Below are 24,751 nucleotides of genomic sequence, written 5' to 3'. Positions count from 1 at the left end.
ATAATGAAAAAATTCATAAGAAATAATTTAATAGATATTTCAGAACCAGCATGAAACATTTTACTGCAAAATACAGCTCTGTTTGCAACCAGCATGGAAAAATAGGAATCTAAACTTTTCAGTACTGTATACTAGTATATTTCAAAAGGGAAAAATTGATCATTTTCTTCTAAAAAACCTTCCGCCACAAAATATAGTTCCTGGCTTAATCCTATTTGAATGGAATTTAATCGCAGTTTTTTCATTGGATATAGTTTAATTTGCATTGTAGAATCCAGATTTAATGTTAGAACTTAAAAATGATGCAGAATTTTAGCAATAAAGGTCCAGACCAAAATCTGCTCAAAAGCTCAGGATCGAACCTCCTTAATTAAAGGCTTAATTAGATTCTATGTGTCGAAATTGTCAAGAACGAAAATCGGACGTTATTAAGACAGTGGAAAATCAGTTATATTTTCAGATAAAGGACAAGCATTTATTGGTCAGACGAAAAATATATAAGGTCAACGAGAAGTGTTGACTAACAAGTAAAGCACCAATATATGCATAACGTATTTGGATCCGCGCCCAATTTTATACAAGCAGTTATGACGTTTGGCGTGTACACGGGTCATGTCGTAAAATAATTAACCTAACAAACAAAGACATTTTGTCACCTGAGACAAGTACATATCGATCGTATAACCTATCTAATTCTTTTTTCACTTCTGAATTATTGATGACAAAAGGAAAGATGGTTTTCATATTGCCCCTCAACGGTTTAATACAAGATTTCAACATCCATTCCATAACTTTTTATCCATTCTGACAAAGTGTCAAGGTCTTCTTTTTCATGTTTGGCCAATCGCCTGGCGTAATCTTCCACAAAAATCATAATACTTATGAAATTTTAACTCCAGTTGAAAGATCGGGGTTCCCTAAATTTTGACCCTTCTAAATTAAGTGATTTAAGATCTTTATTATTAAGTATATTTACATCGCCAGCAATAACGTGTCCAGCAGGACTTTAATTGTAGTGTGATGAAGAACATGTCATTGAACAAATAGGAGGATTATGTTTCAGATGTTTGATATCTAGGCACTGAAGAGTTTTTTTTTTTAATTAAAGTTTTGGAAGCAATAGTTGATGAATATTTGTAAGAAATACAAAGTGTGGACTTCAACTTGAAATATGATGGAATTCAAGACGTCACCCTTTTTTGATTAAGAATATTCCTGGTATTTACTGCGTCAATTCCTTGTTAGCAATTTTAGTTTAATAAATAGTACCCGAAATCAAAAGTTAACATTAAGAAAAAGGAATTCTTCGGGCAAAATATTCTATGATATATCCCGTGTCTTGATCATAATTTTTGAACTGAAATGAGTTTGGAATTCATACGAGGATCAAAAATCCTAGTCCTGACCTAACATTAGATAGCCAAATAGTCTTAAATTTTATATGATCTTTATTCTTGGTTAACACAATCTATGGTTATGTTTAATTCTCGTGGCATGATCAGGAACAAACAGTTGACAAACTGCCTCAAAGACAAACGTTAGCTGTTATATCAATTATAAAATCTCTTGTAAATTTGTGTATTACTAGTATATAAGTAGGATGTCTGAATAAACAAATAAAATGGGATAAAGATTTGTACTGGCAAGATTTAAGGTATGTGTTTCCTGTTGGTATCTGAAATTTATGTCTTGATTGTAATTTTTATCTTCGTCGTTTTGATCGCTACTCCCTTATCAAAAGACACTGTAAAGAAACCAGGGTTTTGTGACAAATATTATATCAGTTGTTTGTGAACGGACACATTTTTACCATGCTATGATTTGGGTCCAGGAAACAAGAAGGTAAGGTTTAAAATGGCAGTATTGTTCAGCTGGAAGAAAAATATTAATTTTAAAACAGGGGGAAAAAAGATAATGTGGTTAATGGTTAAGAAACAATAAATTCGTTACGTTATAGCCATATATGCACATTCACTAATTTTCCCCCAATTAAAAAAATAACATTGAATCTAAAGAACCCTCCATAGAATACACTGCTCACTAAAGAAATGTAAAGATAACAGTGACCATGCCCAAAAGCCCAATGACACAACAGAAATTATAAGCAGAGCAAACGCGGACCTCTGAAAGACCTGGAACTTTCACTCCAAGTGCCGAGCGCTATGCGAAGGAAAAGAGTTGCTACGTATTTTTACTATCGACTTAGTCGCGGCCGAGGTTTGAACTCACGACCTTACGATCACGGAGCGAACGCTCTACGGACTGAGCAACAGTGACGGTTATTCAGTATGTTTTGTTTGAAAGATATCAGTCAACATTTGTAAACAAGGTCATTGTATCGATCCTAGAATTTGCGAAATGGTGACTATAAAGAAGACTTTAGATAACCTTGTATCATCAGTCTATTTGCTAGTAGTCTGTCACGCTTTCCAATTGCTGGTAAATAGAACATGCACTTGCGTATCAAATTAACTGCAAGACATACACCCCATATGCGTGTGATAATGGTATATCAAATAACGCCTGCTATGCCCTACATAAATAAGAGAAATTGCAGTTGAAGTCATGATGTTTATCATAAAGTTTAACTGTTAGTTTGCGATCAATGCCTTTCTCTAGTAGAATATTCAAATATGAAGCTTATATATTCGGATTCTCTGATATTTTTATGCAGTTATAGTAATCCGCCTCTATCTTTAAAATCAGATAAATAGAAATATACTATGTGTTACTTACTTAAATTGTAATAGGTTAAACCATTTTGATTAGGTCAAGATAAATTAAATGAAAAAATTATTTGCATGTATTTTCCCAACTTAAAATTTTTCCTGGGAGTAAATGGCTGGTACCTTATGTTGAAAATGAAATAGATAAGCTTAATGTTTTCACCTTTACTGAATATGATTTTTCTCAATGTCAAAAATCCATTTAGTGTATAGTGTCCTAAAATGTATATGGAAAATAAAACCATTTTACCTCATTTTCTTGAAAAAGAAATATTGAAGTTAATATCGTTAATGATTAAAATTGATTACTGATGGTCATGCATCACTTAAACCCTACCTTCAGGTATATATCCGATGTTCATGAATATTCATTATATTCCTATGTTTTGGGTATGATATTATAGGCAATAAACATGCAAGTTCAAGAACAGGAAATCGCTAGTGAAGAAAGTCTTTAGATTAAATAGATAAATAAACATAAAATAAATATATTAAATAAAATAATGTGAAATAATACGAATAAAAAAATAGATGATATTTGGTGTCAAACTTCGCAGAAACATGATTATAAACTGTTTGAATACTGACAGAAGCTATACGTTTTAATGATAGAAGTCCTCTTTAGTTTATGAAGATAACTAAAATAACCATAACCTAAGTATATGAAATAGTTATCAAATTGATAAAATTGTTTACTGTCTTTGCCCCTTCTTTATATTACTATATGAAATACTCACTAATATTTTTCTAACTAACATGAGTTTTCATTTTTCCATGTAATCAGTAAACAAATACACAAAGTTTACTTTATACCTGAAAAACTAACATGTAGCCTAGAAAGATTTTACTCTAGGTCAGATGTGCATACACAAGCTGTGTCTGAGGACCAGTGTATCAGTAAAAAAGGAATTGTCATATAAGAGACAACAAAATCCTTAAGCGGATTTGGCAAGGTAAACAAATATTGTACTATCCCAGGATTATCAAAAATTGGTATGTTATATCTTGCGTGAAGACATCTTTGGTTTTATCAATAAGCCATTTCCTGTCCGTTTTCGTTGACTCTGATGTTTTATTTACGTAGTTTCATAGCTGAGATTTTTTTAATAATATAATCATAATGTAATCCAAATTGGATGTGCTGACAATGTTTAAATATTTTTTTCTTCGCGGCTTATTAAGCCCCATTCTTTTCAACGATTACAAAACATTACAATAAAGGAAGCAATTATCCATGCAGCGGACAATGTCCGATGCATGGTTAATTTGTGTCCGATGTCTGGTGAAATGAACATACTAGTAAAATACAGCTCTAAGAAAATGAACACAAACTTTTAAATGATATTATTGAAATTTTCTTATAATTATCAATAATAAACAATATTCAACCAAGACAGACTCGTTCCCTTGAAGTCTAATAAAGGAAAGACAACTCTACAAAATTGCAAAATCACAAAATTCTGGTTACTCCACTATATAGCATGCATATCATAGTTATTAAATTTAGTTAATAATCCACATTAGATAGAGATGTTATCCAAATCATTTACTTTCTTAAAACTGAAATTTGTGTTGTTACTATCTATTGTGTCTAACTGCAAATTAGCGAGGGTTCATTAAAGAAATTCTCGTTTGTTTTAATTTCTGAGGATTTAAAGCTTAAGTAAGAAGCTTTTTGGCTATAAGTAAATATATTTGTCAAATGAAAAAAAAATTTCGTTGAAAAAATCAGCAAGGCAATATGTTGTTTAATGATGTATAAGTACTTTTAAATAACTTTCTTCATTGAAAAATGCAGGGAAATGAAAAAATACGCTTTCAACGGTATGTTTGATTTTTAAAGGAAACTAACAGATATCTCCAAAAATGGAAAATGGAAAAATGCTCTTTTTGTTGATACTGATGATATACTTACCACAGACGTATGGTTGGGGTAAGTAGAAATTTGTTTTGATTTATAAGGAAAAAAATACGATTACACTCTACAAAAGTGATTGAAAACATGAATTGTATTTCGAAAAGCTAAGCTTGTACTACTCTTGAATTCTAAATCTGTACTACCCCTATAAATATAGTACTCTTAAAATATATTTCTTGCTGTACGTTTTCTTGATTTCTTTACCCTGTATACGCTTAACAAATTCAAGCAATCTTAACTATAGAAAATGACACATTAAGTACAGTAACAGATCTAGATGCTATAAAAACAAGATTCCTTTTTTATAAATCAATGTTTTCAATGCAAAGTTTTTGTATTGTATTTGTGTAACATTAGCACGGGAAGGTTCGGTACGGCTTGTGGGTGGACACTCTCGCCTGGAGGGCAGAGTGGAGATATATCATAATGGGCAATGGGGAACAGTATGTGATGATCATTGGACACAGACTGAAGCTCGAGTTATCTGCAGAATGGTTGGATATTCGAGGTAAGGGTTTACTTATTCACTGTATTAAAACATCGAAACTGTCACAAGCCTAAATTATTTTAACTTTGTTCTACATGTACTTTTGAAGAGAAAATTGATGTAATCACTTTTGATTATTAATGATATAAATGAACTTTTTATCTTACGAAATTACTTTATCCTGCGTTATATAATGATTAATGTTTTGAACACGGAAAAAATAACATCATATAAAATATATAGTAATTTGTATCATTATTTTCCATCAATTATTTTTTTCTGTAGTTACAAAGGTATAGCCAAGAGTGCAGCTTTTTTTGGAGAGGGTTCTGGACCTATTTGGCTCGACGATGTGAATTGTTATGGATATGAGACCAGTTTATCTCGGTGTAGAAATATTGGTTGGGGAAAACACAATTGTCATCACAGAGAAGATGCTGGGGTAGTGTGTATAGGTAAACTAAATATTATTGGCAATTACTCTTACATATAGTGACAAAGTTCATTCCAAATAAATAAAGAAATTATAAGATGATAAGTTTCGAAATGGTCTTCTTTGTTGCCACATTTACTGTGAAGTGACTTTAAAAATCAGATGATATTCTAAATGACATTCAGTCAACTACTCAATTCTTAGGTAAATTCTTAGAACTGGACTAACAAAATTACTAATGTACACTTTGATATGTACACTTTCATAAATACCATAGATAAAATATGTACAGTTTCTAAAAGCAAAACTACATGATTCTTTTGAAGCACTGAAATATTATCTCTGTGAGAAAACTTAAAAAAGAAACTTTTTAAAATATTGTTTAAACGTTGATACTTTTATGCTACACAGATTGTTGATCATATATTTCTAATTACTGTATGTGTACTTAAAAAAGCTGGCCCTTATTTTAGCGGCTTTGGCGCAGACAACGATGCGCTAATTCATAAATACCGCTAAGAAATCATTTATAAATACAATATACGGCACGGACATGTATAGCGCTAATTCATGATTTCGCCAACAACTCCATAGCCATTGATGGCGCTAAATTTTAAATATACCAATTTATGTACACTTTATCAAAACAATACATTCTGATAATCCTTAAGTAATAAACAATTTGAGAGATATTACTTGCTTTTGTTTGTAAAAAATAAATAATGCGTAAAGCTTGTTTAAAGGACAGCCATTCATTCATTCATTCATATTTTATTTCCTCTATAAAGAGATACAGAATTAAGCTAATTAACACGTTAATTTATGTATAATTCAAATAAATATTTTCAAGTAAGTTATAAACAGAAAGTGAAAGATTGTTTACAATAATGTCACACTTGTTCTGCACGATTTTATTTGTGCGAGAGCGCTGCACATAGCCGTTGGTATTGTGCACATGCACGAACTAACAGTTTTGAGTTCAGAATCTTGAAGTCTCTTTCCTGAGATAAGGGTAATAGGGTTTGAGGTTCGCGCCCCAGGACAATCAGAAAATAGAGACCATAGACTTCAGCTCTTTTTCAGTAGATGATTTTTATTACTGATTTATATTGAGGAATTATATAAATTTTAAAAATCTAAATTTTACGATAATTTTTAAAAATGTTTATATATTTAAGGTTCGTTGCCATGAAACCACAAAGATAAGTTTAAGTAGGAATGATTAAGGCAAGTTTATATATGAAGTTTCAGGAAAATCCATTTGCATGAAAGAATTAAACAGAAACTGGCTCTTTATTCTTTTTATACTTTCATCAATCAATATGATTAAAGCAATACTGTATTAGATGTTTTCTATTTATAAGACTTTCATTCTTCACTTTCGCTCACAGCGAACGCATTCAAAACTTCTATGCTGCAGCTTCAACTTTTCATTTACAATATCCTAAAATTTCTCATTTGTATCTTCAAAATTTGCTATAATATGTAGTAGAAATACATGTTATAGCATGAATATAAGTTAAAGCTAAGCTAAGGCCTTTCTATGCGAATGAGGTTATGAAAACGCATAAGAAGCATATCCTTTATAAAAAGAAAGTTTAAGTTCATTTTCTTTTACATACTTAGAACCCACAACATGTTATAGCCAGAAACATTATGTTTTATTACCTCGAGTAGTAAAGAAAAATGGCGTCATTCTATGACGCCATTTTTCTTTACTACTCGAGGTAATAAAACACACCAAAAAACACACCAACAAAACAGTTCTGGTGTAATGGCATAATTCATTTATATTTGCATAAATAATGTGTAATGCTAAGAAGAATATTCTAAGGAGTAATTAAATAGCTGCAGAAATCCTATGGACTTTTTCATTTGATGAGTTTGAGTTTGGAGTTACGTGCATCAAACTGTGAAATTTTTTCCTTGCTTTAACTCTTTACTTTTAAGTAATTGGATTAAAATTTAAACACGTGCGACTTTACCAAGTATTTTATATATTTGGTAAGTAAATGTCTACATTTCACGACATCAGCAGTACTTTTCATGTAAAGGTCATAAAGGTGATAACTTTTCAAGATATTCTTAATTTTGAATCATATTACCATCAGACGTTTGAAAAAAAAATCAGCATACCTTACTAGGGGTTTTAAAGAGATATCAGATGTTAAAAATCCTTGTGTTATTCGATATATAGAGACGTCACCATATACCGTAGAAGACCTTTACTCGGTACTCAGGGCATTGAGCAGTGAGGGTTCTTAATCATGCCAACACCTACCGTGACACCTACCGTGACACGGGGCCTCGGTTTTTAAGGTCTCATCCGAAAGACCCGCAACTTTCCCTTCAAAGTTCCTAGCGCTTGACGATGGAACAGTTGCTACCTATATTTTTATCGACTTAGGTCAGTCACGGCCGTTATTCGAACACACGACCTTCCGGTCACTGAGCGAGACAAAAAATGAGAGAGACAAAAATGAATGCAATGGTGAGTTTTGATGTAGTTTTAAATTTATATCTTAGAATCACAAATTAGATTTCTGGTTGTGTGGGGAATTGCTATTTTTGTGTCAAAGTTACCATTCCCATATAAACTAGGTCCAGTTCCTTTTATGTAGCCTTAACAGTGCTGCATAAAAATGAACAATATTATCAATACTATCAATACTATGAATTCTCGGAATTACAGACGTAATGAGCTACAGAATATTCTAGAAGTGGTGTAGATCAGATTTGGATTCTCATAAATTCCAAAGAATTCTAGAAAATTTAAAATCATCAATTTTTTCCAAAGTCAATAACAACAAATGATTTTTTTTTTACACTTTATACAACCCTTCTTTATAATAAATTAAAAACTAGGCTTTTTGACATCATCGACAACTGCTTCTTCAATTAGAAAGGAACATGGAAAATTTCTTATCTTGTGATTGGTCATCAACAAAATGACAGTTAAAAATCACCCTGATTCCACACACAAGCACTCTGAAGTTGATATTCATGCTAGAGTTTCTTATTGACAACATGTATGTAGTCTTCGGAGACCAGGTCTTCAAAGAAACTGTTGAAATTTTGATGGGCCCTAATTGTGCTTCTTTGCTAGCCGACCTGTTTTATAATCCTATGTAGCAGAATTTATTAAAAAAAAAAAAACCGTTCTACATGAGTAGTGGAAGACACTTGTTGTAGTCTTCAACTCGACATCAGATGCATCGACGGCTTTTTATGAATTAACAATAGTTACTTCCATTCATATGTCAACTCGATATATCCAAGTGAACTTGAAATAAAAGACACCGCAGAGTCTACCACATCTTTTTCATATTCGGATGTTTTATTTTTACAAAAGACGATAAAAGCCAACTAACCACTAAATTGTATAAAAACATAGGACTTCACCCTTCCAATCGTCAACTTTCCATATTTATGATGTTATATTCCGTTATCACCTGCAAATGGGGTTTACGTCTCTCAACATATTCTATACTCAAGAGCATGCCTTGAGAACAATCAAGTTTTAAAACGATGCAGGCTACTGACAGATAAGTTGATATTTCAGGGATTCATGATTATTTTGTAAATTCTATGGTAGTTATAATCAACTTTAAAGCAAATATGGTAAACTATGGTAATCTATCATTGTTTTTTTTTTCTTTTGAGATATTTCACACCAATTGTCAGGCATTTGTTTTTATACTAAATTTTGACTACGGAAACTTCCGTCTACCTGATCAAAACATAGAACTCAAGGCGGGTGTGAAAAATCGACAGAAATGCTCACTCCTCCTTGGCAGCTCGTTCGTCCTCTGGCGTGTGCACGGGTTTCGGTTTTATGCCATGTTAACAAAGTTGTATTGTTTGTGGGGCTTTTTTTTTAAAGATCGATCAGTCTTCGTTATTTTCACCTAGTTCATTATAATCAAAAAGTTTTAAACGACTCATATCTAGCACCGTTACCTTGCTTAGAGACATTTTAAAACATGGATTTAAATCCCTTTCATTTTAGAAAACATACTGATATTTTAAGTTATTGTAATAAACTTTAACACAGCAAGATCATTGTTTGGTACAGTCTTGAAAATCTTCCCTTTTTAGGAATTCGGCATTTGAAAATGTTAACTCTACGCAAATTGTATTACAGCAGATAAATTTCTAATTTGTGCTATAGAAAGAGAATGCGCTAGAAGACCCTGCCAGAATTATGGAACATGCAATGAAAATTCTGATAGTTTTACCTGCTCATGTAGAAGTGGATTTGCTGGAAGATTGTGTCAAACAGGTAAACAGAAACAATTTCAATATTAAAGTTACAGAAAGTGTACTTTATGAAGTACAATGTAGAATAGCCCTATATATGAACTTTTCAATCTTTCTTGATTTTCTTTCATTTTCTTTGTCATTAAGATATCAATGAATGTGCCAGCAGACCATGTCAGAACCAAGGAGTATGTCAAGACCATGTCAATGGATTTACCTGTGCATGTACTAATGGGTATACTGGAAAGTTGTGTCAGACGGGTACAGTGCACTCTATCTAAAAAAATGATATGCAGAGGCAAAACAGTCAAAATAATTTCTTGAAGAAATGACCCAATATACATAAAGCATACTTCACATAATTTTTAAGTTTTATCTCTTTATATATATATATATATATATATATATATATATATATATATATATATATATATATATATATATATATATATATATATATATATATATATATATATATTTATCATTGAATACATATTAACATGGCCTTCTGTACACTTTAGATATCGATGAATGCCAGAGTTTTCCATGTCAAAACAATGCGACCTGTAGAAATAATGTAAATAATTTTACATGTTCATGTCTTGCTGGATTTACCGATGCTTTATGTCAAACAGGTATTCAATAATTGTCTCTGATAAGTGGTTTTTTGTTTGTTAAACGTCCCTTCGTGCATTCATCATCCACATTGAGACGCCACCACTTTCCGGTGGAGGGCTGCAAATTTAGACCTATACTCGGCACTTACGACATTGAGCGGTGAGGGATCTTTTTCGTTCCAGCACCTCCTGCCTAAGAAGGCCTCGATTTATAGGTTTCATCCAAAGTCCACGTCCCACAATGGGATTCGAACACATGACGTAAGGATCACGCCTTACTATTTCAAATCCAGAGCAAACGCTCTAACTATTGCGCCACGCGGGCGACGTCTCTGATAAGCAGAGAAGAACAAAAATGTACTCTCAATAAGAACTGACTAAAAGGTTTTAACTTATCACACAGTTAAGATCACAATCACGATATTCACAAGCATCACTTGATTTGGTTGAAATAGGATTATACATTTAAAACTATGTTCACAGGCAAAATGAGTTTTATTTGACCGGAGAACAAAACCAACTGTCTTATTTGGTTCGAGGGTTCGACAAAGTGTATTCTGCCCGAAAATCTAATCAATGAATCGTTTGTTATACATTTTTCTATTATTCCATAACTGACAAATACAATAAAAGAAATGAAATTTGATTTAGCGTATTGATTCGCATGGGGTGATAAATATGAAAAAATCATATCTTTAGTATACTAGTGAAATAGGCGTTTCGTAAGAGGACGTTTTTTCTTCAAGATCCTGGATAGAACAAAACTACGGTGAAAGACGCTATCACCACAGACTGTCCAAAAATATTGCCTATTTAGTTGAATAAAGTGAGACTGTTGTTTATTAATACAATATTCATAGGTTCCAGTGTGTCAGTATGTGTGTGCAAGATTTGTCCCTCGCCTGTTTTTGTAGGTATAAATGGGAAATCGAGTATGTACATTTGTGCAAAAAGCTAATAAAAATGGGGGTTTCCGATTTTTTCATCAAAGATGAAACGTGACTTTGCTTTAGACACTTTAACGTTATCATCCGTGCGCATAACTTCATTCTCATATTTTGTTCATTTGAACATAAATCTATTTGAGATTTTTTCTGTATATTGATGACAAAATGTAACTGAAGAGAAATAAAATTTTATCGGTTTTGATATTTTTTTTCTCGCTACACGACCTTTTCACGATTTTAATAAGACAAAGCCTGGTATTTTAGTCTAGATTTATTTAGGAAACGCTTTTTTAAAGAAGTCAATGAAATGCACTAAAATCTCATCTTACATTTTAAAGCAATAACTTTAAAGTATATTTTGAACTGATTTTTTTTATTTATTACAAAATATAAGTGGATAAACTCGCTTTGAAAAGTGTTCAAGTCATCAAAATATTATGAATTGTAGCAGTACTTAACAAATAACATCAAAAATAGAGAAAAATAGTAGAAATGGTTTTGTCTTGAATTAATCAACTTAAACTTCTCCTTTGGATCATTAGATATCGACGACTGCTCTGGTAACCTCTGCAAAAATAATGCTTCATGTATAGATGGTATAAACCAGTTTCAGTGTGCTTGTCTTCCTGGATTTACGGGTAACCTATGTGAACGAGGTAATTTAGTATTCATAATTGTATAAGATATAGGGATGAGTGCTGAAAAAATCTCAATATAGGATTCCACAATCAAAATACTATTATTCATCATCGAAATCAAATAGATTTGAAAAATGTTCTGATTAAAAAAAAGGATCCCCCGGCCACAAAATTACGTCTTTTCGAAATTTCTTCACATTGCTTACAGGAAATGAAAGAATAGTAAACACAGTCCATGTTTGTTCCTTTATCAAAATAAAATGACGTTTTAAACATCCTCCCGGATTCACGGATAACCTATGTAAACGAGGTAATTAAGTACTCATATTTTCTTTCTTTGCTGTTTAACATTCCTCTCGAGAATTTTTTTCACTCACAGAGACATCACCACCTAAAGGCTGCAAATTTAGACCTATACTCGACACTCAGGGCTATTGAGCAGTGACGGATCTTTTTCGTGCCAGCAGCTACTGCGACACAGGCCTCAGTTTATACGGTCTCACTCAGGACCGATCTCATGTCCCGCAGTGGGATTCGAACCTACGTCCTAAGGATTTACTCCCTGCATAGCGACTCTAGAGCAAACGCTCTAACTACCGCGCCACGCGGCCGATATTAGGTATTTATAATTAGAATATAAGGATGAGTAAAAAGATATAAAGTCGAAATATAAGAGACCACAAATTAAATACTCTTATTCGTCTTCGAAATCAAATAGATTTGCAGACTTTTCTAAAAATGTGATCGGGGTAACTATGATTATATACAGTGGATGTCGTTCTTGAATTTAAGGTATGCCACTCGTCAGATTTTGAGAAAAGTTTTGTCAGAACCTCTAACTTAAAAATTATCTACTACATTTTAATGGTTATGACATATTTGTATTCAGCAATGCAACATGCAACATTTCACTAAAAAACCACCCAAACAATTTTAAGAAACAAGATTTACGGACGTAATTCTTATTGGAAGGATATTTAGAAGAAAATTGTTCAAATCTACATATTTGTTTGTTTTCATATCTAGTAGGAACTTTGGCAATACATATTTTATCTCGGAGAATTTTTTTGTTATTTTATGCTCGGGATATTAAATATAGGCTTCAAATGATACTTTGAAAACAAATTTTACACATTCACTCAACAGTTTTCGCCAAATATTGAAGTTATATTTAAGAATTCAAGATAATTTTTAAAATTATTTTCGCTTGAAAATCGCGTATTTTTGTCAAGATCTCACAATTTACATCACTGACCCCAGATTTTCTTTCATTATCTTAAATTACACCATACATTTAACCGATCAATACTAAAGTCATAATAAGCTTGATACAAGAGAATATATTATTGCCCATCTAGATTTTTAATACCCCAAATATGATAATTTTTTGGCGCAGAAAGGTCCCACAATACTAAACGTGGATTAATTTTCAATATTGTTTCAATATTAAATGTTACTCAAACAATTCTACATAAAATAAGGTAATATTTATTGCTATGATTACATTTGTTAAATATGATAAAGGTTAAAGTGATTAAACTAAAAGTTAAAATTTAAGTGCAAAAAGGTCAAGTTAATTGTACCGTTGCTCGGTAAGATACACACTGACCCTCAATTTTCTTTGCCATTTTGAGTCATGCTACATGAGTAGTTATTAAAAAATTCTTCTCAAAAATCCTTGATATAACATATCACGAGTGACATACATGTGCCGTAGTAGAACATTTTAATAGCTTAGATTCGAATTTGTTCTTCCCAATGTCCTCGGATTTGGGTAATTAAGAGGCACTTTCGGTATCAGTGTGTTTTAAAAGCAATGGAAATTCTCTGATTCCAAATTAAAAGACATACGTCTTAAAAAATTGTCATTTAAGGCTCTTTCATATATATTTTCATGCATGTATATGTTATACCAATTATCAGTGAAAAAAAAAAATTGCAATGTTTGCTGAATTCATACTATTTTTCAACTGACTAGTTTCTTTCCCTTCATGTTGCTTCTTTGTAATTGTGATGTGTCTTGAACATCATTTAAGTTGCTATTTTCATATTATAAAAGTATTTATCTTATTAAAATGGCAAAGGGTAAAGGAATTTTTAACAGAATTCTTAAGCTTAATTAAAATTTAACTTATCTTTAAACACTTTTTTGTCAATACAGATAAAAAAAAAATACAGGCATAATTACACATATTATTAGTCTTAATATCGGCTTTGGTTTATTAGATATCGACGAATGTTCTAGTAATCCCTGTCACAATAATGGCTCATGTATAGATGGTATAAACCAATTCCAGTGTGTATGTCTTCCTGGATTTACGGGTAACCTATGTGAAAGAGGTAATTATGATTTCATACTCTCTTGCTTCATACAATTATTCCATAAAGATGATATTAAAGTTCTCAATTCTATTAAGCGAAATTCTAAAGACAGAAAAATTAGAAATTGTTCTAAGACTTATTTCCACTTTTAGCATTGATTTTACAGGTTTCCATTTTAGAGATATAAGATTATGTAAATTATTAACTCATCATTGATTAACCTTAACGTGTGCCTTTGATCATTAGATATTGAGGAATGTTCTGGTATCCACTGCCACAATAATGCTTCATGTATAGATGGTATAAACCAATTCCGATGTGTATGTCTTCCTGGATTTACGGGAACCCTATGCAATTTAGGTAATTATGACTAAATTCAATAGACTACGTTTACCCCATACTCCACATATTCATCTCCTGCTAAATATGTTAAAAGTATACTTCAGGGAAAGATAACATAGAAACAGTTACATAGGTTATCACATCATAAACATTTTTCTGAAAAATAAAAACCTAGTAAGAAGGGACAAATTTAAAAGAACAATTCTAATATCTAAGACTCGAATTTTTTCTCAGAAGTAACAAAAGGGTGATGAAGTAGTAAGCATGATATCAAATATGTCTCGCCTCTTACGATTTGTCATTTTCGAAGCTAAGAAAGTCCACTGACGAATAAATTGATGTTACAAGGCCTTCTACAAACTCTTTTAAAGTCTGCATTTTGTATATTCTTTGGACATGATATTTTTGCAAATACTATCAAACATTGGGTCATATTCTGACAGACCTTCTTTAAAACAGATTTTGACGTAATTGTTTCATTTGAAAGATTCATTATAGTTTGCTCTTCCATTTTTCTGATCAATAAAGAGGACTTACGGCTGATGTGATTAGTCGACAGAGGATACTTACTCTTCTCTGGCTACTGACTAAACTTCTGCTCTTTACCGGGGTTGTTTTTCTCATTTAATCTCAGTTATCTTGTTTACAGGATTTAAGAAATATGAAAATAAGAACAGCAATTACTCTCAAAAGTCCATTAAACAATATAAAGTATTAGCAGGGTAAACATGGACCTCAAAACATTAGATATGGGATTAGGTGCCCTGGAGAAGTAAGCATCCCTTGTCAACCGGACACTCACAAGCTAAAGTCATCTCGTTTATCAGAAAGTTTAGTTGACAGTTGGCCTCAAACTCTTTCTTTAGTAAATATCAAAATATGAAACAGATTTTTCAGATTTTGGTGTCTTCTATTTTGAGTTCAAAAGATAATCGAATCAACGTAGGGAATAAAAAAATGGTAATTGATGGAACGTCGTCGTATCTAAATGTCGAATTAAAGGGACGGAAAAAGACTTTTTTTTAATGAAGAAGTGCCATCGATCACTGTTTATCATCTTTACCTAAGTATTTTATAGGTGTCTATTTGAAAAGAAAAATAATACCATCTGCAGCTTACAGTTATAATCACTGTAACATTTTGGAAACTTAATTAACTCGTTTGTTTGTTAAAGTGGTTCATATCAGCAATTGTTTTCATTTTCTTGCTCCCCATGGTGTTTCTTTGTGATTGTCATGTCATAAGGGGCATAATTTAAGCTGGCAAATTTCATTTTACAAGTCTATAATATATAAATGGAAAAAGCAAAGAACATTTTTAACAGAATTTTCCTCTTTTTATACATATTTTTCTTTCCAAAGCTTCGTAAATGATTATCTCACATATATATCAACCCTGTTTCTCTTTTTGTTCATTAGATATTGACGACTGTTCTGGCCATCCCTGCCATAATAATGGTTCATGCATAGATGGTATAAACAAGTTCCAGTGTGTATGTCTTCCTGGATTTACAGGCACTCTATGTGATTTGGGTAATTATGATTATATAATACATTATCAATACTCACACAACAATTCTAATATACTTCTGAATGTGTAAAAAATTATTCCTTTGGTTGACACTTCAGGGGGAGATTATAAAGAAATACTTTGAGTGATCACATCAAATCCAATTTTTGGAAATAACGAGTGACAAAAGACATACTTGAGGGAAAAAAATTATAGGTTAGATTAATATTCTTTATCACATATGTACCGAATATAGGACAGAAGCGGTACATATATGCAATCATTTTTGTCAGGGAGTTGTAAATGAAGAACTGCATCAGGATTTGTCAATGAGTGTCCCTTGCAACAGAAAACGCAATAATAACTCTTCACAGTTATAATCACATGAATACATATTGCAGTATTTGCCTAATTAATTCTGTTGTATTCAGTTGTCCAAATGCATTTCCTCCATGAAATGTATGGAGATAACGAACAGTATTCAAGCTCAAAAGTCCATTAAATAACACAAATTTTGGAGCAGAGCAAACACGGACCTCTAAAACATCAGAGGTGGGATCAGGTGCCATGGAGGAGTGAACTTCCCCTGCCGATCCTTGTCATGATCGGGAAATAACGGAATAATCCGTCGACAATTCAGTGTCAATCCATATTGATTTGTTGTGATTGCGATATCATTTGTTCATCAATTTAGTCGCCAAACTCTATTACATATTTGTTTAGTTAAATGGAAAGGGGGCAAATGTGATTTTGTACAGACCTCATAGACCTAATTCAACCTTTACCCTTCATACATGTATTCCTGTTCAGAGATTTTTAAATGATTTCCTCAGATCTTGATTAACCTCGATATATGCTTTGTTTTATTAGATATTGACGACTGTTCTATCCATCCCTGCCATAATAATGCTTCATGTATAGATGGTATAAACCAATTCCAGTGTTCATGTCTTCCCGGATTTACGGGTACTCTATGTGAAACAGGTAATTAAGTATTCATAATTGTAAAGGATATAGGGATGAGTGACAAAAAATCTCAATATAGGAAGCCACAAACAAAACATTCTTTTTCATCATTGAAAAAAATCAATGATTAACCCCCCCCCCCCGCGCCTCAAAATATATTCTTTTAGAAATTACTTTATATTGTTTATAAACAGAAAATGATAGAATGGTAAACACAGTCCTTGTATATTCCTTTATCAAAATAAAGTTACGATTAAAACTTAAGAAGCCATATTTAATTTATCCAACTTATTTAATATATATCTGAATAATTTTCAAAGTATGACAAATACTGCTTAAAAGGAACACATAAGCTCTATGGCCCACTAGTGTTCCGTATATTTGTACTTCCGGATTTCAAAGCCTAGGACTGTGGACTGTTCATCACACGTACAAATGCCGAAAAATAAATCAATTCCACTTATCTGTTTCTACATTGTAATGATATAAATATTTTTTGGCATGACAAGTATTGTAACATTGATTTACAAGTATTGTAACATTGTTTTCACTAATTATTGATATGTCCATAAAGTTAAAAAACTTTATAAACAGAATATTGTTTGAGATTTTAGTTTTTTGAAAAAAATCTTTTTTTCAAAATGCAAAAAGAAACTGTATTTTTTGATATGCAAATGGTTATGTAATTAAAGTGTTCTACATTTTACGGAATGAAATGGAACACATGACTATATATATTTTTCAGATACTGTAGCATCGAATCAATATTGTGATAAGCACGGTCATCGTCAGAACACGAACGATGATTGTGTTCGTAACATTGAAAATTTGAAAATGTCGGTATGTATAAATTTTATCGAAAATCCTTCTCAACAAAATAAACATAGATTTAGTTTCTTATCAGCGTCTATTTCGTTTAAAAAAAATTTTTCATCTTTCAGATTCTTTTTTTTTGTATTTAAAGAAATTACAAGCTTCTAAATTTATCGGTTTAAATTGCTTTAATAAAAATATTATACATTTGACGTTTTGGAAACTCAAAAATGGAAATTTTCAATTTTCATACTTTGATAGAGGATTTTACATGCTATTGCTTTGACGTCATATGTATCAATTATGGTCTAGCGAGGCACGTTTGGTTTATACCAAACCGACCAATGATTACATATCATATACCTGTTATGCAACATATGTTATTTCCTATGTAGTTTGTAACACGAGCTATGATTGGCTACAAAATTCGGATGTAAATTTCCGTACACCCGACTTGAGCCGGGGGTAAGAAACATGACGACACAATGCATAGTTTTTCTATGATAAAAAACAAAAAAAAACATATGACGTCACGATGCATTGTAAGACGTAGTAAATCTTATTGATAGCTTGAAACACAGTTGATTTGACTTGTTTACAAAGAATTTCTTTGGGTACATTGGAAATAAATTGGTTATCCAGGTCCAGTTAAGGGTGTACGGGGATTTACCCCGGGTTAAATTCCATACACCCTAAGGGTGTATAGAATTTAACCCGGGATAAATCCCCGTACACCCTTGACTGGACCTAGATAACTAATAATATTCAACTGAATTTATTCAATTATGGTGTAATTTTCAGCCGTACACTAAGAAAGATTTAGAAAGAGCTTTTTTCACATTCTTTCAAGTACTCTGGTGGGAAGAAAACAAAAATGATCATTTTTTGCCAATGCGAGAGCGTTGTCTCTGTTTAAAACCATTATTGGGCTCCGACCACGACTTTTTTGTATTTATAATATATTTTTGATGAAATACATTGTAGTATCTTGTGAGAAAATAACCGTCGTGCATTAAGAAGTACTAAAAAATCTAGTGGATCAAATGGAGACATAAACCCATCACATACTCTCTTAGTCTTCAGTTTAAAAGAATACTGCTACATTTATCAGGTTTAAAACTTGCAGTGCTGTGTCTTTATCTATTTTCCCTCAAATTGTAAAACAAACCAAAAAAACTTCAGAATTTAAAAAAACTTAAAATTTAGATTTATAATTTTTAAAATGAAGAATATTGCCTTAATTTCAAGCGTTGAAGACAATATCTATATAAATTGTTTAAATGTCTATGAAAGAAAAAATAAGAACTGCGTCCACTTTTCAGTTTCTGACAAAGTGGACATGTTTGATAGTTAATGAACTTATTTTCACTTTTCTTTGTTATAACCGGTTCCGAAATGCTGGAGGCAAACGATGTCGTGTTTACTCAGCTTCCATCATCAGCTAAAATACTGTAAACCAACTTTTATTCGCGTACAAGAAATATTAGCGAGTTTTGCGACCTACTTTAACTCGCGAATATTAATCGCCGCGAACCATTTATTTTGCTTTGTTTTTGTAGAGAATGTTTCCTAAGTCGCGAATGTTAATCGTCGCGGATTGATTTCAAACTGACGAATCGCGAATAAATGTTGATGGGAATAATAGTTCGTTTACAGTAGTCTTACTTAATGACCGAGTCGCCCGCGTGGCGCAGTGGTTAGAGCGTCTCCTCTAAAGCCGCGAAGTAAGGAGTTGATCCTTACGTCGCGGGTTCGAATCCCACTGTGGGACGTGTATAAACCGAGGTCCCGTGTCGCAGTAGGTGCTGGCACGAAAAAGATCCCTCACTCTCTATGGACGTAAGTACCGAGTATAGGACAAAATTTGCAGCTCTCCACCGGCAAGTGGTGGCGTCTCCATATGAGTGAAAAATTCTCGAGAGGGACGTTAAACAACATACAAACAAACAAACTTAATAACCGATGTATTGTCACTCTCCATCTCAAACAAATGTCTGGATCTGAAAAAAAAAATATATGGCCACCACTCCTTCAACATCCTGGCACACGTAAGCGAGTTGGCATTCTTTACAAATTAATTGATTTTGGGGTATTTGTCCAGGAGAATTACCACCATTACCCTCTGCCACCTGTTTACACTGACTCAAGCGCTTGACAAGTTCAAACGTTTACGTAATCACCGATGATACTACAGCGCCATCCGTCGGTAAATGACGTAAATACGTCCAATTCCTGAAAAACTGAATTAAGAGAACTTAAATAATCCATTACCTTTAATAATTTGAGAATTTAACCTATTTATAAACAAATCGCCACATTTTGTCGATGTATCTAGTTACAAATTTTACTAATTTATTTCTCTATACTGGAGGTTTTCAAAATAATAAAATCTAAGTTAACACTTTAAATGATTGAATATACATTACATAGAAATTTTGATGATGTTCAGGTTTTTACTGTATAGTGAATTTATTTTACATTTAATTTTTTTTTTCTCGATCTATTTATTCTTAGATCTTCTCATCGAAAAATGATACCTATGGCGTCATAATACCACCATCTAATTTGTGGATATTTTTAATGCGAGGACCTAAATTTATTTTTATTCCCAATTGACTTTCTTTCAAGCTTATAAAACGGTAAAACGATAATTTAAAGTTACAAGAATGTGACTGCTTTTAATTTTTTTTTTTATAATATTATATACGTGATCAAAACCCTTTGCAGATCAATATAAAACTTTTCTCTTTCGTCCTAACAAGGTTGATTCCCTTCTACAAGTAAATTTATCTAAGACTGAGGTACAGCATACAATTGATAACACGCTAAATTCATTACAAGAATTCTCTCTGAACACGGAGAAGAGCCCAGCAGATCTAGACAATTCTATAAATATACTGGATAAAATTTTAGATGTCTCCCAAGCGTCCAACCTCTCCTTACCAAAGACGGTACGTTTTTAGAGAACATTTGAATGAAAAAATATTTAATTGTTTTCATTCAAATAATTTATATAAGATATAGAATTCAAAGAAAGATGTGTCATAATTAGGTGGTCGTGACTACTATAGATAACTTTCTGGCAGAAAATCACACCAACGTATGGAAAGACACTTCCAAAAGCAAGGTATTATACAATAAATCTTGATATATACGTTCTCTCAGAATTAATTTTGTTCTCTCAGAATTCTTTTTTAAGCGGGTAACGATATAATCAATGTTAATTTGAAATGAACAGACAAATGGAAGAGTTAGTAAAATTCTGAAGACAGTTGATAAATTTGGGATGCATATTTTGGAGAATGTTAAGGAGAACGAAAGCATTACGTTCAACACCACGAAAAATATGAGTATGAATTTTCATTTACAATGTTTTTATTTCCTAGGAGACTATAAATGATGTATTGGTTCTTAAATTTTGCATGTATTTGTTTTGATAATCAATTATTTACTCTCTTCACACCAGAAAGTGGATTAATATAGAAATCTTTAATTTTTTTTAAAAACTGCTTTATCGTCTATATATTAATTTTTTAATGATTATAAATTCCTACATTTTCAGTTCTTACCGTCGCAAAAATACCAGCAGATGATGATGTTGTTTTTCCAAATAAAGACAATACAAGTTCATCTTTAGTATGGCCAGCACAACTTCACAGTTCAAGTCAAAGTAAAACCAATTTTAATGAATCTTGTCTCTTGAAGATCAAGAATATTGATAATAAGATTATACGTGTACGATTAATAATGTTTAAACAAATAAACATAATATTTACTATTTTTGACCATATCACTAGGTATTCCGTATTTGGCGGTGAAATACAAAACCATAGGCAATATTATGAATGGAAATAAAAGGTGTGAGTTAATCTTAAAAGACATTTATCTTGTGTACACTTCTATGAATTGATATCAAAACATTCATTATTTCTTGAAAGATGAATTTTCTTTCAATTACAGAAAGAACAATACTTCGAAATACGAAGTAGTATCTGACATTTTGGCATTAACTTTAAAAGCAGATTTACGCAAAGAAATATTAAACCCACCTTTACAACTGAAAATGTTTAAGAAAGTAAGTGATATCAAATAGAAGCATTTCTTATTGAACAAAAAATATTTTAATTGTCTCATTTCATTCATTTCATTACTTTTTTTTGTTTCATTACCTATCACAGAATCTATCTAACTCTATTAGTGAATGTGCATTTTGGGATTTTGAAAGCAAGTAAGTAAAACTATTCTTAAACAAAGGTTACTTAAATGGAATTATTAACACAAGAAAAATATGAATTTAAAACTAAAAATATTTGAAGAAATAAGCATATTTTAAGAATATTTTTAAATGATTCTGTAACAGTAACGGAGATGGTGGATGGTCAACAAAAGGATGCAAAACACAATCGACAAATGATCTTTACATACAGTGTGATTGCGATCATTTGACGAATTTTGCAGTTCTGGTTCGACCTTATGTAAAGGTTTTATTTTTATTTACTATAATACACCATACATATCTTAATTTATTTTCCATTGTCCGGTAAATATGCAAAGTGATTCAAAATAATAATTAATATACAATAAAAACTACAGATCTGCACGATTCATATCTTGGTACTTTTGTTAACAGCTACATGAGGATGAAGAGGCTTTGAATTGGATATCCGTCATTGGTTGCTCAATATCTGTTTTCTTTTCCTGTCTGACAGCTATTGTATATCTTGTTTTATGGAAGTAAGATCTTACAGGGGAATTATATTTGACAATTATTAATATTACCTTTGTTACTGTTCGATTTTTCCATACATTTCACTTCATGTCTTTTAATGTCTTTTTCTTGCTAAAACTTGTTAGGTCCATCACATCAGACATCAGCCGGATGATTGATAAGATAACAGTTCTCCTTTGTCTCAGTATTGCCGCATCCTATGCTGCATTTCTAGGAGGAATCGATAAAACCCAATTTAAGGTAAAGGATCGTTATAACGTGTGCGATTTATCACTATTATTCTTCCAAAGACGATTTTCAAAATAACAAATGTAAGTTAACACTTTTAAATACATATATCTTCCTTCAAAATAGTTTAGATGGAATTTGTAATAAAAGTAAAAGGGAAACCACGAAGACGATTTACCATGTATTTGTTATAGGTTGGGTGTATCGTGATTGCAGCCGTTTTACAGTGTTTGTTCCTGAGTATATCTTTCCTGATGTTGGCTCTTGGGATGTATTATTTCGTCAGCGTTTCTTTGGTTAAAATATCGTTTTCCAAAGCAACAAAATTAAAAAGTGACGCGAATACTTTCAGTAAAATTATATGGGCTATTGTGTTTGGTGAGCTAAACCATTACCTCTATAAGAAAAAGTTTATTTGAAAAATTTGAATTTTTTAAACTTTAAAAAGTTTTCGGTGAAATCAAAGACCGAATAATCTTATTTAAACGAAAAGAAGTACTTGAATGTTTTACTTTTTTTTTTTTATTAAGTAATGCCTGTTTTGATCACTGCTGTAACATTTGGAATAATATATTCTTCCGGCAAGGACTACAATACAAACAACAGGTAATTGTAATTTGATTGAAATACTTTTTTAAATTCAAAATTATATATTTAGACCGCGTCCTTATTATATGCAATCACATGGTATTTTGTTTGCTTTTATTGTTATTTTGCAGTTGTTGGTTATCATTCGAAAGTGGGGCATTGTATGGTTTCATAGGACCTGTAGCTCTTATTATTTTGGTAAGAAATAGCATTTCAAAAATCTTATTTCATTTCTGCATATTTTATCTGATTTAATATTTCTCTAAATACTGTTAACCAGCTTTTCTTGTGAATAGTATTCCCTACTTTTGCAAGGACATTGGATTTTTTTTTTAAATAGAAAAATCGTTGAAGAACATTGCGTATGGTTGAATTAATTGAAATCGCAAAAGAAAGTATATTTCATGAAAATAAATATGGTTTACAGCAATGTTTAAATATCCGTATTTAGCATATTATAATGGTTACTGGATGAAATATCTAGCATATTATAATGGTTACTGGATGAAACCTCAGATATAATTAAGCAAATCTTTTTTTTGAAACTCAGATCAATATTGTGATTGTTATAACTTTGTGTGTGACGCTATGCTCATCTAAGATAGTATCTAATAGCACAACGAAGAAACGGGCACTGTAAGTTATTTCCATATTTATTGAAACTGATTGAATTTTTAATTAATAATACATGACGTTTGAATGATAAGTTATTTTCCATATCTATTAAAGCACAGATGGATTTTGAATTTATAACAAATGGCGTTATAATGATACAAACTGATTCTGAATTACAAGCTTGGGTTTGAGAACCTAGAGTTATTTTTATATTGCCTTAAACAATTTTAGATCAGGTATAAAGTCAATCTCCATCCTGTTACCTGTCCTTGGAGTGACGTGGGTCTTTGGCCTTTTGTCCATCAGTGATGATGTCATTGTGTTTGAATACATATTTGCTATCTTAAATTCTTTTCAGGTATTCATATTCAATCGAGTTCGAATTTTCAAAATCAGTTTATTTTTTTTTTTTACAACTTTAAATTTCAAATAAAATGCTATAAGCATAATATTGTATTCTTTCTAGGGACTTTTCATTTTCATTTCAAAGTGTCTTTTGAACAAAAAGGTAAATATAAAACAATAATTAAAGATCTATTATAATAAAAGAGATATCCCTTATTTTTAAAAAGATGAAAAGAAAAGAGAAGAAATGAAAGTTGTATGGTATTAT

General features: G+C 31.6%; 1 protein-coding gene across 1 annotated transcript; it reads left to right on the top strand.

The window, feature by feature from the left end:
• The first annotated feature begins 4,592 nt into the window (after positions 1–4,592).
• LOC133185149 (adhesion G protein-coupled receptor E2-like) lies at positions 4,593–23,815 on the top strand. Its single transcript, XM_061320207.1, has 23 exons — positions 4,593–4,659; positions 5,002–5,152; positions 5,417–5,586; positions 9,736–9,846; positions 9,972–10,085; positions 11,931–12,044; positions 14,253–14,366; positions 16,109–16,222; positions 17,070–17,183; positions 20,820–20,929; positions 21,031–21,105; positions 21,217–21,328; positions 21,541–21,648; positions 21,776–21,836; positions 21,939–22,053; positions 22,157–22,206; positions 22,339–22,459; positions 22,609–22,712; positions 22,833–22,947; positions 23,130–23,313; positions 23,466–23,541; positions 23,655–23,721; positions 23,804–23,815. Exons 1-23 carry the CDS (start codon positions 4,593–4,595, stop codon positions 23,813–23,815), a joined length of 2,379 nt encoding a protein of 792 aa, XP_061176191.1.
• Positions 23,816–24,751: the final 936 nt, after the last annotated feature.

Source organism: Saccostrea echinata, unplaced genomic scaffold (assembly GCF_033153115.1).
Source record: "Saccostrea echinata isolate AGI-Se365-2 ecotype Australia unplaced genomic scaffold, CSIRO_AGI_Sech_v1 ptg000012l, whole genome shotgun sequence".
Taxonomy (NCBI): domain Eukaryota; kingdom Metazoa; phylum Mollusca; class Bivalvia; order Ostreida; family Ostreidae; genus Saccostrea; species Saccostrea echinata.
This window is presented reverse-complemented; position numbering and strand designations above follow the sequence as displayed.